Genomic DNA, 17,080 nt, shown 5'->3' on the forward strand with positions numbered 1-17,080 from the left:
GAGGGAAGAGGTGGGGCCAGCCGGGTGAGTCAGAAAGAGAAGAAAGTCGAGAGGGGAAAAAAATGATTAAGAACAGGAATGAGGACTTGGGAGACTAAAGGGAAAAAGGACTGGAGCAAGAAAGAGTGAAACTCTGCACAGGACATATGGAGCCTGTTATTTCCTTTACTCTAGGCAGCCATTGTTCACATGGCAGCTGGACACGGTTTAGAGGCTGGGGCGTGGCCTCAATTTTCCTCTTTTCCTCTGACCCACGTCTAGACTGGTTGTTTTGGAAATACTGCAAAAAATATTTATTTGGTCAGGTTCACTGGGGGGGGGGGGGGGGGTGGGGGGTTCTCAGGTTTTTTGATAAAAAAAATAATAATTAAGGTGTGGTTTTAACTATTCAGTGTTTGGATAAGCCATGATAGACAATGACCAATTCTGTCATAAAATGGACATTATGAACTGCAGGTGGACTAGTCAGTCTAGGAGAGAAAGGAGCGACCTCACCGTTAAGTACCTGCAAGACGCACTTCTCCCACCTGGTGACATATGCAGGAACTGCTCCATAAAGCCACTAGAGGGCGTTCCCATATATCTAACTGACCTTACTGGTTAGGTATAGGTTGGCATCACTACACGTCACATATAGATTATGTGTTTCATAACCAACCCTTACTGAAGCATGAATTACATGGGAACATCTGCAGGTTCAGCGGTACATGCAGGATGGGTGATTTTGGAATACATTCTCAGACCGGAGAATAAGGAGAAATGTATGCAAAATATGTATAGTTACAGCATCTGAGTGATCAATAGCTGTGCAGCTGTGTCTGCCTCATTGTTAGAGCTTCGTTGGGGAGCAGGAAATTCTCTGATTTTACCTCAAGGCACAGATATGACACAACACCTGAATAAACAAATCAGTAAACAAAACAACGCTGTCAGCTGTGGAAAGTTTACATATGATTTTCATCTCATCTCAGAGAGGCCTCCCATAGTCAGGCTGCTCAACTGGTGCACACAGTAGGTCTGTGTTTTCTCTTTTGATTAAGTACACATGGCTGATGGCAGATCCAGAATAGACAAAGTGAGTAAGAAATAGAACATCGTAGTGTCAAAGAAACTATGTTTTCAATTCATTCAGTGAACTCAAATATTTTACTTCTATCCATAATTGAACATTATCACATTAACACATTTTTATAGAGCCATGACTTCATGCTTTTGTTTGTTTAAAGCAACACCAAAGAGTTTTTTGTACCTTAAAATAATGTTTCCAAAATCGTTTCAGTGGTTCATCAACTCGTAACAGGGTAAATGGCAATTCTGCATTCGCTTCGCGGCCCTCTATCGGCTATAACCGATAGAGGGCCAGATCGGGTAGAGGATCTGTAGTTCGATGGAATGAGACATAAGAAACTACAAATTTGACTTGCATCTGATGTCGCAATACATTGTACTTTTTGGACGATGCAAAATGCAAATGCAAAATATTCTACCTTGTCTGTGGACATCGTTATTTGCAAAGCCGGTGCTGGATAAACAAATAGCCTGCGTGCGACAGAGGGAAAGTTCTTTGGTGTTGCTTTAAATGTCCTTCTCCTATAACATTTTACTAATTTGACTACTGTAAAGCCATTAACATGTGTTGTCTGTAAGGTGTGCTTGAGGAGATGTGTCTGTGGATAGAGCTGAAGAGGGGAGATGTGTACAGTAGACGTGTTTATGAGGACCTTAAAGTGTCTCACAAAGGCTTTAACAAGCGAAGCTTCTGCAAACCCCAATGTTTCATGCACAAGGTGGGTGTAGCTCCGACTGAGAGAGGAGCGCATGACAAAATGAACACAGGCATGACGAACGCAAACATTGCTGGCAAGCCAATCCCCATATGGTCACTGGTGAGGAAGGAAGGAAGGAAAGATAATTTCACACAGGGATCCTCTAGAGCAAATGCTAACTTGTTAGCAAACAATGTGGCATGTAATCATATGACCAGTGTTGGGCAAGTTACTTTAAAATCGTAATGTATTATGTATTACTTTTTACTGTCATTTCAAAGTAATTTGTTACATTATATTATTACTGTCTCTGAATTGTAAGGCATTACACTACTATTGCATTACTTTTAAGTTACTTTCACCAAAATATCTAGAAATATGGATTTGGCATTCTAAATGCAGTTTATTACTCTCAATGCAGCTCATTGCTCTTCCAATGGAGGGAGATGTGGTATAGCATAATGACTGAGCTAGGCTTAAGGCTAACAGTAGAATGCAATAGGAGCAGTGCTCATGATGCAATACAAGGAACAATCATAGTCAGAATTTTGTTAAAAACCGACAAAAGGTCAAAGTCTGGTAAATTGTGATAGAAATACTGTAACTTTAAGGCCTAGGCCTTCTCATTAAAATCAACAGAGAGCCTAAATCAAAGCTTACATAAAGCAATGTCAAGATGGTGGCCTGCTGGCCATTTCGGTGCTCTAAGTGAGTGGCTTTGAGTGAGTGACATTTAAATGAGAACAAAGTCAAATAAAAAGGCTTATAATTTAAGACCATTACTGTGTGTTTTTAAACATTAATTTCTGAAGAAATGCTGTTTTACTTATAAATGGTGCACTGTCACTTTAACAACATTTATCTTTACGTTCTCATAATGCCCTTTTGCCAGCTCTTGTTTATTTGAGTTACATTGATAACAATGAGCACAATATTAACAATAATATGCACAATATTAAGTTGTTATTTTAAGCAGCCTTCATTGCTTTGGAAATGGAAGTGCGCAATGACATATTGCTTCACATTTCTTTTTGCAATTAAAAGTGAATTATGTGCCTGGTAGCCACCTAGCTATCTGAATGGAATGCGTTTCAGTCGACTCGGCATATCATGTGCTTCATGAAATGCTTGGAAAACGAATTATTGAAGACCCACCAATTCCATTCTAGTACTACGTGGTGGAGATTGAGAGAACCCAAAAAGTATCAAACTTGCATGTAACATGGTGTTAGTGCATTTTGACATTGTAAACGTTATTGAGTGAAACGCCGTTTGCAGTAAAGCTACTTTTCATTGGCTATATTTGGGTGCCCCCTCTGTCCTTTGGTGCCCTACGCAAAGTGCATGATGCGCGTGGTGGGAGCGGTGGCATTGCCATGTACACAATCTTTTTCTGCATTTCTATCCCTTTATTCTCTTTCATTCAAGTTCACAGCACAAAGCTGACATGCACTACTAAGAGCATAGTTTGTGTTTTAACAAGAATCAAAAAGATTAGCATGGCACCACTTTAGATGTTTCATTAAATTACTTGTGCTATTTCGCGAGGCACAGAGAGATCTTTCGGTTTCGCACACAAAGTGCACTTACTTAACTATTATGTTCTTCATATCCTTGTCTCTGACAAGCTGAAAATAATGAGCGTAGGCTTATGTCTATCCAGCAAATAGAATCCGACTTCGAGTCTGCTGCAGCCACAGTCATCTTCATTTAGTATCAGGAGATAACGTTCTACTATTATGCCCGATTTTTTCTTCTCTGTTGTTCTCGCGGTGGTCGAATATGTATATAAAAAAAACACCACTTAATTTCGGTTTAAAATGCATTGTAACGCGCGTTACTGAAGTTTGTACCGAGTAAAATATTACCCATTTTTTTTAGTAATGCCTTACATTACCGCGTTACTGCAAACAGCAATATATTACAGTAATTACATTACTTTTGTAACGCATTACTCCCAACACTGCATATGACACACTGGGATTGATTTTTTTTTTGGCATTGATTTTTTAATTAACACCAATTACAGTGTGACATAATGATTATAAAGGGGTAAGACTTGGTCAGCGACATTAATGTTTATCAGAGTCGGTGCAGTAAACTTTAATAAATGCTCACTTTGGCGCAGCTCATGAGAAAACAGAGGAATGCAATAACAAACGTAGGGGGTTGAGAAGCCTCAAACCATGCACCCTTGGATGATCTCCCAAACTTCTGTTTTCAGTTCAGCATTAACCATCCCCACTGGAGGGGGTTGTGTGGGTTGGAGACATGTCCTCCGTCTGTTAGTCTCTTATCGGTCGCTCATGTTTGTGTACACACGCCACATTCCATCAGAAGATGAGGCCCTTGTGAGGGACAAAGTCCTGCTTTTCAGCTGAGAGGATAGTAGAGGGATGACAGGACAGGGAAGAGGGAAAGAGGAGGATTTAAACGGGAGGTCAACGCTCCTCTATCTGAATGGACACGTCACTGACATGACAGAAACCAGGTTGCTCAGCCATGGATGCTTTTACCAGATTAAGCTGGATCAGCTCTGCTGAGGGAGGCCATGAGGCCTGTAAGCCATATCTTTGCCACAACTTGTCACCTACCCAGAGAACATTAACAGGACATGGGCCAAGGACATAAAATCCTAGGTGCTCAAATTCATTATTAAGCAAAGTGAGACCATAGAAAAACATTTCAATGTTTGTTTAGTGCTAATTGGTCAAACAAAATGTGAATTTGATAAATATGGCTAAAATAAATACCGGTACTGTTTAATTTGATACTGTATTTAATATTGAGCTCTTTGTATTTTCAGTATCCCTGAGGACATAACCCTAGGGAGCATTATCTGTTTAGCTCAGCCTGATAATCCTGATAATGATTTTTCAGTCTGTCTAGACCCACGGTCCCCACATGAGTGACAAGACTGGTTTTGCCAGTTGCTGTGTTTGGTGGTTGCTAAGCACGCAAACGGAGAGCATGGTGAAAAGTGAGTGATACATGATCCTAACACTCCCCCAACCACTTTCGACCATTCGTGCTGACCTCAGCAAACACATGAGGCATTTCTCTAACCATGAGCAAAGAGGAGGGAGGCCAAGGTGGGAGAAAAGGCCTGAAAAGAGATAAGGAATCCTCCCATAACGGCTTCACTGGAGCAAACTAGCATGTCTTCATCACACTGCTGAAACAACCGCTTTGTGACATGACACGCCAAGAATCTTTAATGACCTCGTAATAAAGGATGAAAATGATTCTGGATGAACACCAACGTGTCTCCAAACTGGGAAAGACCGGTTAGGAATAACTGTGTGTTTGTTACAGCCCTGCCAGACATCAGTCATAGTCACCCCACACACTCAGTGGACAACTCATTCATCTCACTCCAACACTTAAAGAGAAAAGAGAGAAGCCCTTCCCTTGCCCCCCTTGCCATTCTTTTGAAACAAGTGTTGAAACAAATGCCCCGTTGTAGCCTTGGAGAACAGACAGTGGGTCTTTTCAAGCTCACAGAGGACTTGCTTGGTTTTCCACCACAGGGATCTACATGGATGTGCTCACTCTGTGTGTGTGTGTGTGTGTGTGTGTGTGTGTGTGTGTGTGTGTGTGTGTGTGTGTGTGTTCAGGCTCTGTGCCCCTGCACTCTGTCTTTCAAACAGAAAAACAATAAATCAAGGGGACTCCCAGTGGTATCTTGCACACAGTTGTGAAGATGTGTTGCTGAAACCTCTTGCTCACTTCCCGACAAGGATCTCAGAGCCGTAAAATGAATGCCCTCCATGGCCATGGAGACTTTTCTTTCCCACTGGCTTTAGCAGGGGCGCTGCTAGACATTTGGGGCCCTGTGACAGACAATAATTCTAGGCCCCCTGTAAGTGCTGGGCCCTTAGAATCTTCCTAACTGCCCCCACCCCCTAGCGGCGCCCTTGGGCTTCAGAAGAATACGGTCTTATTTCACATAAAACATGTTTGAACTGGTCAATCCAAGGTTTCCCATGTTGAGACCCCTGGAGACTCCTGAGCCCGCATTGTGAAGAAGAGCAGCCCCTTCAGGCGTCCAGCAGCCTGGATGAAGCCGAATCTGCATGAGTCATGATGATTACCATCAAGCCAAAAGGGCTTCCTTCCATGACGGTGAATCAACCCCGTCTCCTGTTTTTCCATCTAAATTTACTCACTTCCAGTCATCCCTCCTCTCACACTCGGGAGGGGTCCTCTTCTAACCTCTTGCACCAATAATGCCCTGAGGAATCTTGCGTACACCTGTTTCTCACTTTCCCAGGTGGCGCCCTATTGACTTCATCACGCACAGTTTTTGATACTTGAACTTCTGGATGTCATTATTACAGCTGTGTCAAAATGACAATATTGCATTATTGTTTGATTATACTTCTACATTTACAACCTTGATGTTATTTTCTATTTTCTTTGATGTATTTTTCACCAAGGCCATGATATGTTATTGAAATGACAAAGTAAATGCCACCTTTGCACTGGGGTCTTCTCTGAAGCATACTGTACCTCATGATCATTTGGACGCTTCTGACCTTTGGCTTTTAATGAAAAGAAGCCTGTGTGAGACCACCATGTTACAGAGGATGGGTAGACTTCCATGGCCCTCACAGGCCCAGAACAAGTAAGCCCCACAGTCCGGCAGCCTTGGCCGCCAAGTACTGATGAATCCCTGCCTTTGAGAGAGGGCCCATTTTTGTGCCAAGACACGAGGGGGTCTTGTTTGACAAGGATCAAGGTCAGACCACAGCTATTTCAATTGGCATGGAGTGTGATTGTGGAATAAAAGAGGCCTCCAAAGTGAATGGGTAACTATCAGGCTCCCCAATGGCCAGAACTCACCCCGGATGCAGAGGCATGAGTCACTCGTTCACCTTGTGTTGCTATGTCAACACTGGTGTGTGAGCTTGCAGGACATCAGTGATAAGTAGCTGCGCAGAGCCACCACTGACAATGCACCTGACAGGCCCGTTGCTTTTGGCCAGCCACACGCAGAATGCTGCTGACTCAAACGAGTAGATGGTGTAATGGTTTCACACAGCTGTTATGGCCTGACTGAGGTTAGCGTAAGCCAGGAGAGATCCAGGAGATTGGTCACTGATTTGCTAAGCCCTCTGATAGCTTTCCATATATGGCGTTATGGATCTTTTGTGGCCAAGCAGAGAATGACTGACAGGGGCCCCGCCTAATGAATGTTTAAACGCACTGACTAACAGTAGAGTGACAGCTACCCACAGCAGGTAGCCAGGGCGTAATGTGGTTCCTGATAACTTTTCTCAGGAATCCTTTGTAGTTTATCGTGGCTCCACCATAATGACTGATAAGGTGGTCAGGCAGGGGACCTTTACAGACTACACTTTCATTTCCTAAGTGAAGGCTTTAACTGAGGTTGTGTGTGTAGATGGACGTGAATTTATACATTTGTTTGTGTTTGTGTTTGTGTATGTGTTTATGATTGCACAGGCACATCCAGAAGCACTTTGATCTGAAATGAGATAACAAACTGCAGACCTAGTCCATACTGGCCCACCTACATGAGTCCATATAACTGCCTCCCTTCACACTCCTAGAGAACGGGTGTGTCAGACTGGAATGATGCTTCTGCACCAGCGGAAAGCTTTGCTTAAGTATTTACGCCAAAAACAGCAAAGTCTTTTCCAAAACTGTTCCCTTGAGAAAATGTGGTTGCTACCACTTCTTCTTTCCTCTTCTAAGACGATGGCTAGCCTTTGTCTGATTGGGTATTTTACATCCAAAAGGACATTCCACATTGAACTTTTGAGGGGATTTTTTTAAAAAGATGCGTTGATGTTCATCAATTAAAGAGACATTGATAAACTGAAAAGAAATGTTGGAAAATATCCCAATAATATGAACTCCATATCATATTTCAGTGTATGTTATTTGTGTAGCAAGTCAAAAAGATTTCCTAGGGAAACTGTTGCTATGTTATTGAATCCATAATATTCAAAATTTCCTCTGGAAACATTTCTTTGGTGTGATTCTTAAAATTCACTCTTTTTTCAAAACATAACATTTGCAAATGTTTTTGTAGTGAAATATGGACTAGCAAGTAAGAGAAACTGGGATGATTGTATAGCATTAGGATTGTAGTAGCAGCATAGCCTTTGAGGTGCGCCAGGAAACCGCAGGGAAACCCCTTATGAAATTAGAGAGCAAAGGGGGAGGCCTCCCCTTATGAGACTAAAGGATGTTTTCCTTTTCCAGCTTGTGTACTGCTTGTGTACTTAAGAGCTAGACTGATTGTTCTTTGGTTGGCCTTATACCCTTACAAGGGTGGAGCACAAGATATCCGCTTGAGTGCATGATGGCCTGGAGTGGACGTATACACTTTACTGAGAGGTTTGGAGAATACAACAAACAACAAAAGTGGTCTGCCATTGGCTCATTCATTATACACACAAAAGGTATTTTCTCTAAATGAGCGTACACTGGCATATTTATTTATAATAATGTTGTATATAATGTTTTTAATATTTCAATCTCAAAACACGTCAAACATATCCATATATATAAAACAATGTTTGACGTGTTTTGAGATTGAGGAAGCACATCTCATGTGACACATATTGTACAGTATTTCCAAAAGTTGTTGCATCAGTCAATAGAAGCCAGCCACCCAGACACACTCACGCAGCCGAGGAGGAGGCCAGCATGAGTGGACAAGGCCAGGGGGAGGGGTTAGGGTAGCGGGTGGGTGGGGCCCTGGAGGGCGGGACTGAGCCCCTGGTTTCCAACCAGCACTATAAAGCCGGCATGTGTGCCTCCCTCCCTGTCCTGTGTGTCTGTGCGCTCAACTCTCTCTCTCTCTCTCTCTCTCTCACTCTCACACACGCTGCCACTTGTCCAGCCACCATGAGCACGAGAACCTCCTACTCCATCCGCTCCAGCCGCTCCAATGTGCCCCTGGCTCAGAGCTCCATCAGCCGCACCTCCATGGCCCCCGTCTACCGGGCGGCCAGCATCTATGGGGGCGCGGGGGGCCAGGGCACCCGCATCTCCTCCGCGTCCTACTCTGGGCTGCGCAGCGGCCTGCCGGCCTCCTCCGGAGGCTTCTCCGTGCATGTGAGCGGTGGTGGGGAGGCCATGAGCAACATCATGGGCAACGAGAAGGGAGCCATGCAGAACCTGAACGACCGCCTGGCCTCCTACCTGGACAAGGTGCGCAGCCTGGAGCAGGCCAACAGCAAGCTGGAGACGCAGATCCGCCAGGCCCTGGAGAAGAAAGGCCCCGATGTCAACGACTACGGCCGCTTCCAGGCCGTCTTGGACGAGCTTCGCAAGAAGGTAAGTGGACATTTGGGGGTGCATTGGAGTTCTTGTGGGCATTAGGGGTCATTTAGTTTTAGTTTTGGTCGAATGCTAGGAGAGAGCCAAGTGGGAGGGACTTGTCCTGGCCTATGAAGGGAACATGAGACATTTCTGTGGTGAGAGACAGACTGTTGCTGGGAAACTTGTGTAAAGCATGCGTGGGTAGGTATGTGGGTGGGGGTCGGTTTAAGGGGCCAATACAGGGAAGAGATGGCATTCAGATAATGTTAGCTGTCTGATTGCAAGCGATTAACAGGAAAGGCCCAGGGATCAACAGGAAGTTCTATGAAGGGGGAATACCTTTGGTTTCTGCCCCCCCCCCCCTTTTTGGACCCCTGCCTGTGGCTGACATCTGTGTGAATACACATAGACTTCCCGTATTTATCTTTTCTGTGTTACAAGAAGACGTTTATTTAATCCCAGTGGCTGGAAAATAGCTGACTTCAAGGAGCGTTTTTTTCACCCACAGAGGGGAGGAAGAAATCTGCTGTCAATGGAACATACAGAGAGTCTAGTACAGGAGCGGAAAAAAATTCAAATAGAGACCAAATTTAAATTTGATCAGGGCCTATTAGTGACAGAAAACAGAGCGAGCATGAACATAAGTGAATCACATGAAAAATATTTTGGACTATATGACTTTCATATCACAACAGTTCTGTTATATACAGTACAGGGTGTGTCCTCTGGCTAGATAAAGTCATTTATAATTTGACACACATCACACCAGTAGCTGATGTTGACTAATTGTCACACTGTAGTCAAATCCATGTTTAATTAGTGTTTCACACCCTCTTGAATCCCACTTCATCTGAAGTCAAGCGTACACCCAGTAGATGAATCATCTCTGGGGAATGTGTGTGCAGTAGACTCATTCTTCATTCAAATGTTTTTGGAAGTGGAGCCATTGGAAAGCCATTCACTTCAGCTCTTATGACCTTTCCCTAATCTGTTGTTATTAAGTGACATAAACTACCCACATTCCTCAGTCAAGACAGAAGCTTATCTCAAAGGCTGATTGGGATGACTTGCTTAGTCTTCCCCTGATGATCCAGCTGTGTGTTGGTGGGCCCGTGGAGCCTCTCGTCTCTCATCTCTCACAGGCCGCAAAACAGGAAGCCAAGCCCTGACCTCCACCCCAAAGCCCACCAGTCATGTCCAGCACACATCAGGCTTTCCCACAGTCTCTGGTGGCCAGTTAATGAATAGCCTGTGGACTTTGTCACCTTTGCCTCCTGTATCTCCTCCTTATCAAAGCAAACATGTGAGCCTCTGGACACAGATCCTGCTATAGCCATCCGGAATGCCAAATTTCACACGTTGATGTTGGTGTATTAGTGTAGCCACATTCGAGACATTCTGCCATTTATAACTTGACAGTTAATTTATTGCGCCTATTGAGCATTATGTAAACACTGACATAATGTTTAGACTTACAGGTGAGAAATAAATATTAACAGGGGGTAAATAAGCAAAAAATGCTTATTACGTGTGCAGTCAGTTGATGCAGGCGCTAACCATCTCTCTTGGTCAAACAGGTGTTTGATGCCACTGTGGACAACGCGCGCTTGGTTCTCCAGATTGACAACGCCCGTCTGGCTGCCGATGACTTCAGAGTGAAGTAAGTCCTGCCCAGTCACATTGATAAAATACTGTACGTAGTTCCTGTGGGCATCCAGACATGGTCTGATTTTCACCATCTTGTGTCCACCCCACAGGTATGAGTCTGAGCTGGCCATTCGCCAGTCTGTGGAGGCAGATATTGTTGGCCTGAGGAAGGTCATCGATGACACCAACCTGAACCGCATGAACCTGGAGAGTGAGATTGAATCCCTGAAGGAGGAGTTGATCTTCCTGAAGAAGAACCACGACAATGTAAGCATTTGTGGCTGTCGGACCAAAGTCTACTTAACCCACAACAAATGTTTCTGTATTAACTTTTTTAATCTTGACTGTTTATTTTTACAACAGGAAGTCATGGAACTGCGTAACCAGATCGCCCAGTCTGGTGTCCAGGTAGATGTGGATGCGCCAAAGGGTCAAGATCTGGCTCAGATTATGGAGGAGATGAGGTCAAAATACGAAAAGATGGCGCAAAAGAATCAGGATGAGCTCAAAAAATGGCACGAATCACAGGTATGAATAAAACATTTGACTATTTGATTACCTTGTCTTTTTTACTTCTGACTATGTGCAATTCTGTTTCTCTATCTAGTTGCTTAGACCACATATGTCCACATTAGATATCTTCTCATGTATTTTCTTTTTGCATCTCTCTTCGGAACAGATCTCAGAAATCCAGGTTCAGATGACGCAGAACACAGAGGCCCTGCAGGGCGCACGCACAGAGTCCACCGACCTCCGCAGACAGCTCCAGACGCTCGAGATCGAGCTGGAGTCGCAGAAAAGCCTGGTGAGCACCCCCAGCACAACAGGGGACCTTTCCTCCCGCTCACCTCGTTTTGTTCGTTTGCCGTTTTCACACCTGACTAATCTTCATATCCCCCCCCCCCCCCCCATTCATTTGTGTCTCTGACAGAAAGGGTCACTGGAGGGCACCCTGCGTGACACGGAGATGCGCTACAACATGGAGATGGAGAGCCTGAACGACGTCCTCCGGGGCCTGGAGGCCGAGCTGACGCAGCTGCGCAACAACATCCAGCAGCAGACGCACGAGTACGAGGCCCTGCTCAACATCAAGATGAAGCTGGAGGCCGAGATCGCCACCTACAAACGCCTCCTGGATGGCGAGGACTTCAAGTAAGTGGCACAGAGAAAGTCATCTTTACAATGCCATGTAATGGATCTACAAGAGGTAAGATTAATTTGACATAAACACTGATTATTCGGTGGTATATAACTTATGCCATTTTTTTTTTTATCAAAACATCAAAATTAGCCTGTGTACATTAAAATGGTCAAAAAACAATCACAATCATCAAAAAACTGATGTGTAATGGTGTGGAAACCTTTTTATCACCAGACTTCAAGACGCCCTGGAGGACCAGAAATCACTGAAGACAAAAGTCACAACAATCACACAGACACTGGTGGATGGCAAAATTGTGTCCTCAAGCACAGACACTAAGGAGAGGCAGTACTGATCCTCCCCCCTTCACCCTCACCTTGCCAGCGCAACACTAACACCTCATGGTCCACTTTTAACAAGAAGATTTTGTAACTTATTGTTCCTTTGTTGCTCTTACCCCCAATTCAGTGCTAAGGCAAATCTTTTCTACTATCCTTCCTGCCTTAAAGCAACAAGGTAGACATGGAAAATGTAATTTAAGATGTAATGACATTATCTAATTTGTTTGAGAAAATGTTTTTTGGAGCAATGTGGTTTATTTTTGTAACTCTGACTTGAGACATTGTTGTCCCAGCCATGTTTTTCACCAGTGTTTGGATGTTGTGTTGTACTTGGTCAGACAATTCCTATTAAAAACAAATGCATCTTAAAATCTTTCTGAATGTTTTATTTCATCACACAATTTACTCTCTCTCTCTCTCTCTCTTCCCTTCTCCCTAAGATCTTTTTACAATACAATAATGAACATCGGTCTCTCCTTACTTTCACTATTGACCGACAAGGGGTTACAAACAAAAACATAGCCTGAAAAAAAGCAAAACGTACCCCAATAATGTTAATCGCACCCCAATAAATGTTCAGGATAATAGCCTATTCATCATGAAAATGAGTTGTTGCCTGGGACTCGTTGGTAAGGACTGCTTACAGGACATCTCAACTCTGTGTAGTCACCATTGTGCTTAGCGCTTTTCGCTATAGACCAGGTTTTTCTTGGTCAGTGGCGTAATGATTTTTAGTGCGGGTGAGATACTGAGAGACACTAAAAACTAGTGGAGATATTTCAGTCAAGCTTGACAATTACTCATAGGCTGCAGAGGATTTCTGTGTAAAGTGAGAAAGATTTCATCATATGCAGAGAATGCTGGATACCAGTGTCATCAACACCATCTTTAGAATGATATTAAGACTCTTACTATACAGGTCACTTTGAAAAGGGAATACGAAAGAGTCTGTTGAAACATTTCCTGTCATGCAGTTCCTGTTCCTTCTAAAGTGTTTTTATTGTAACTGACCCTTCTCATGTATTGAGCTGTATTACATTGGCATCATGGGGACACAGGGGGAATCTTTTGGCCAAACCCCGCTTTTCTCCCAAAGACCTCGCCTTCTTCAACCTAAACCAGCCACTAGCCGGGCAGATTTTGTGGTTCGGGTTATTTGTACCCATAGGTACATTTGGTTTGCAGTAAAGAGTCCTCATTAATAGCCACAAATGTAGAAAATAGGAACTTGGAACTAAACCTGCAACCAGAGGGAAGGAGCTGAAACTTAGTGTGCAAAGGGTGGGAGGTCAGTACAAGGTCTTATCTTCAAATGACCACTGAATTCTTCCCTTGTTGTTTCTCATATGGGATCTAAGCGAGGTCATGCCCTGCCCAAGCAGCGGCTATCAAAGCGAACTGTTGAAACTACTGGTCATGCTTGGAGCAGTGGTTTCCCAACCCCTCATGTTTAAGGTCAGTCAGCCAGGAGTGTATCTACTTCATGGGTGACCCTATGAGGAGTCCTCCTTTCAGATGCATCTTGGACATTAACCTGCACATCTGTAAGATTTTATAGGGTTAATGTGGCCCCCACCACCCAGTGGCTACACCTATTCTTCCTACCTCTTCACATCATCCTTAAAAGGCAAGTAGAAATTCCTTGTGACTTGTATTAGTCATCAATGCTTAATGCATCGCCTAGTGGTCCGTAGAAACTAAATAGAACAATGGTTATGTATGTAATCACGGTTCCATTAATTTCTGATGACTGCCAGAGCTCGCCAGTCATCATAATACTCGCAAGAAGATTACTATGAGGTCATTTCCTGGGTGGACATGCCTTGTGTGCCAGGGCAAAGGACAGACGTCACCCAGGGCACAGGTGACTTTGTTAATACATCCAAGTCCTTAAAGTTCTCCAAAACTCATAGAACCACGGTTACCTACGTAACCATTGTTTTGCGTCAGCCACTCTAATGTTCTGAAAACCTGAGATGGGGCTCAGGGTTAAATGGCCACAATGGAAAGACTGAAAGTAGAATATAGATTTTTAAAATAAACTGAAAATAGTCATTCATCACACAACTCCAAATAACAGTAGTAGTTAACTAGTAATGGTGATACCTTTGATAGAATGTTTATGTAGGTTTGAGCTTTGTTGAGCTAGTGATTTAGCATGAATGGACACCAGGAACGTTCTATTTGAAGACCTTAAAAACTCAGCAACTGCATTTTCAGCAGCACAGCTTATTTGCAAAGGCTCCTGCCGACTGGTTTTATGCAAAACACTTATTATAGCTTTCAGATGAGGGGAAGCCACAGGCAATGTGAAGTGTCTATGTTTAGAAAGTTCCACTGTGGCTCTCTGTGAATGGAGGGTTTGTGGTCATATGTGATGCCGATTTTCCACTGGAGTTGTGCACTTCCTTTCTTTTCGATGTCCAGGCTCCAGAGACGCTTTAAGGTGGGGACTGTCTACACTGGCACCACCCTGTCGGCCATCACTCAAGCCTGGCTAGTGGAAAAGAGTTAGAGCTCAGAGCCCAGGGATCCTAACTGATGAGGACCATCCCTTCACAGGCTGTTAACATTTGAATCTCAGATACCCATAAAGTTTTCCATTTTATTCCTAGGTCCCCTTAGCCTGGAAAATCCAGACCCTGATAATCTAGAAAGATTAAGGGTCTGGCAAAGAACAATGTAATGGCCCAACTCGAGGGGTGGCAACAAGCATGCATTTAAAAATCTCACTGCACGCAATTGGATAACACTAGACCATGTTTACTCTGAATTATTTCGGACTTCGACGCTATCGGATAACACTACGACCAATGTGTACTGTCCTCCAACGTTGCAGCGCTGTCTTCATCAGTTTAGCTGGTTTCCTGGAATGTTGGGGTAAAAGTAACGTGCATCAGTTGGAACAAGGAATGCACTTAATTTCTTTGTACCTGTGACAATGACAAATAAAGATATTCTAATTCTAATATTCTAATTATTTGCTAGAGTGTCTCGGAGAGACAATTCCATTGTGCTCTCGCGAGAACTCTGGATTTCCAGGGTAAGGTCTCCTAATGTAATGTATTATATATGCACAGAAACCTCTCTTTTCTAATCGCTCGACTGTTTTGTCTGCATTCTCTGAGCCACTACAGTTTAATATGCTTTCACATTTAAGATGTTCACAAGGATGTAAGTATGTAACAACAAAGATAATAGCACAGTGAAAATATTTGCCAAACTATTGTCGTGGAAAAACTGTCCACTCTCGAATCCAATTAACAATCAATCACTTAACTATTTACTAATTAGCACTCTGGAACAAGGCGTCCAAAGGAGACAATGCAGACAGGAGATCTCTGAAGACTGGTGATCTTTATTCACCGTATTGCAGTAATAGTCCAACCTAAACGATGTCCAGACCAACCGTCAAGCAATAGGGTGAGGTGAGATATCATCAGCTGGCACCCCCCCCATGAAATCTGACTTAAAGATGGCTGCGGCCTATCTTTTATACCCCTTGGCCTTCGAGAAGTGCCATCTTCTCGTGCCATTTTCAAAAAAACACCTTTTGGCCAATCAGCATCTGACAGTTAATAATATTGGTGGAAACCATCTCCCTATCATGCATAAAATATATGCAAAACTGTATATCTCTGGGTCTTTCTGGTTCTATCCAGTTGGGTGTAAGCAGGATTCTCTTATCTTGTTTACTTCATAGCAGACAATGTCCACCTGTTACTTGGCCTTGCTCTTATCCTCCCCTCTCTCTTGACCATCTAATGAGAGGATGTCTTTTCCTAGTGTCTACTGTATCTTCCCGCACCCCACTCCTTGACTGTTGGTCTGGTCTGTTCTAGATGTGTAATAGCCTTGAAACGCTCATAATAACTGAAGTAATATTAAAGCTTATAAAAAAACATAAATGCATTCTTTAAGTCATAGAAAAACACCACACTATTTATAAACTAAAATATTTGTCAGGCAAGTATATTATGTAGATAGATAGATAGATAGATAGATACTTTATTGATCCCCAGCGGAAATTCAAGTATGTTGGACATTTGCCATTCTACACACATTCTTTCCCCCCCCCCCCCCCCCCCCCCCCGTTATTAGCATGACTGTTTTCATGTAACAACCTCATGAATTTGTTGACGGAGCGGGGGGGGGGGGGGGGGGGGGGGGGCTTGGGGTTATCACCCATTACTCTCCTGGTGCTCTTAATGCACAATATTCCCACGCCAGTTTATAGCATGACTCATAGATGACTGGGAATGGAATTTATCTCTTGTAACAGTCTTTCTGAGGATAACTTAAACAGGTCACATGAGGTTGCTCTACTACAGTATACAGTAGGATTTTGTTGAATGCTGGCTAACTGATCTTTGACAATTGTTTGTAATTGTTGTTCTTGCTGAATTGATAACAATGAAACATACATGATTTCACAGAAATTGTTTGGACACCATAAGTAAACCAGCAAACACAGGGCCAAACTTGCCTTATGGTTGTTACAGTCAGCAGCACAGTGAGTGCAGTGCTTGATGGGGTCATCCCTATGTTCCCCGGGTCCTATGTTCCCCGCTCAGGGTTAGGGTTAGGGTTATGGTTAGGGTTTTAAGAAAGGGTCCTATGTTCCTCGGTCCCATACAAAGCGGGGAACATAGGATCTGGGGAACATAGGACCCAGGGAACATAGGTACGCTCCCTGCTTGATAATGAGTTCTATATTGGCAATCTATCCTTGCTAGTGATGAACCTGCTGTGAAACATCCCTCAGAGTAGAACTCCCTGTTCAGAACTGCACAGACTCCTAGCTGTTCTCTGAGACGCATCAGTGAGTGAACAATAGGCTTGAGAGCACCACATGCCACACATTCCTCTACGGCAGGCTCCTTGGGCAG

General features: G+C 43.6%; 1 protein-coding gene across 2 annotated transcripts; it reads left to right on the plus strand.

Moving 5' to 3' along the window:
• Positions 1–8,551: 8,551 nt before the first annotated feature.
• Positions 8,552–12,562, plus strand: LOC121713953 (keratin, type I cytoskeletal 18-like). Of its 2 annotated transcripts, none has more exons than XR_006032988.1 (7): positions 8,552–9,077; positions 10,640–10,722; positions 10,820–10,976; positions 11,073–11,237; positions 11,389–11,514; positions 11,641–11,916; positions 12,085–12,562. XR_006032988.1 is itself a non-coding variant. In XM_042099063.1 (7 exons), exons 1-7 carry the CDS (start codon positions 8,646–8,648, stop codon positions 12,203–12,205), a joined length of 1,305 nt encoding a protein of 434 aa, XP_041954997.1. In that variant the 5' UTR covers positions 8,552–8,645; the 3' UTR covers positions 12,206–12,562. The 2 variants fall into 2 exon arrangements, 1 of the variants encoding a protein (XP_041954997.1); XM_042099063.1 differs by having other exon boundaries at positions 11,641–11,861.
• The last annotated feature ends 4,518 nt before the right edge of the window (positions 12,563–17,080 follow it).

The sequence above is a fragment of the Alosa sapidissima genome, chromosome 7 (assembly GCF_018492685.1).
Source record: "Alosa sapidissima isolate fAloSap1 chromosome 7, fAloSap1.pri, whole genome shotgun sequence".
Lineage (NCBI taxonomy): Eukaryota > Metazoa > Chordata > Actinopteri > Clupeiformes > Clupeidae > Alosa > Alosa sapidissima.

Coding starts and splice junctions, on each gene's coding strand:
- LOC121713953 (XM_042099063.1), top strand. CDS start 8,646: ATGAGCACGAGAACCTCCTACTCCATCCGCTCCAGCCGCTCCAATGTG. Junction 10,977..11,072: donor TGAAGAAGAACCACGACAAT/GTAAGCATTTGT, acceptor TTTTTACAACAG/GAAGTCATGGAACTGCGTAA. Junction 11,862..12,084: donor CTGGATGGCGAGGACTTCAA/GTAAGTGGCACA, acceptor TTTTATCACCAG/ACTTCAAGACGCCCTGGAGG.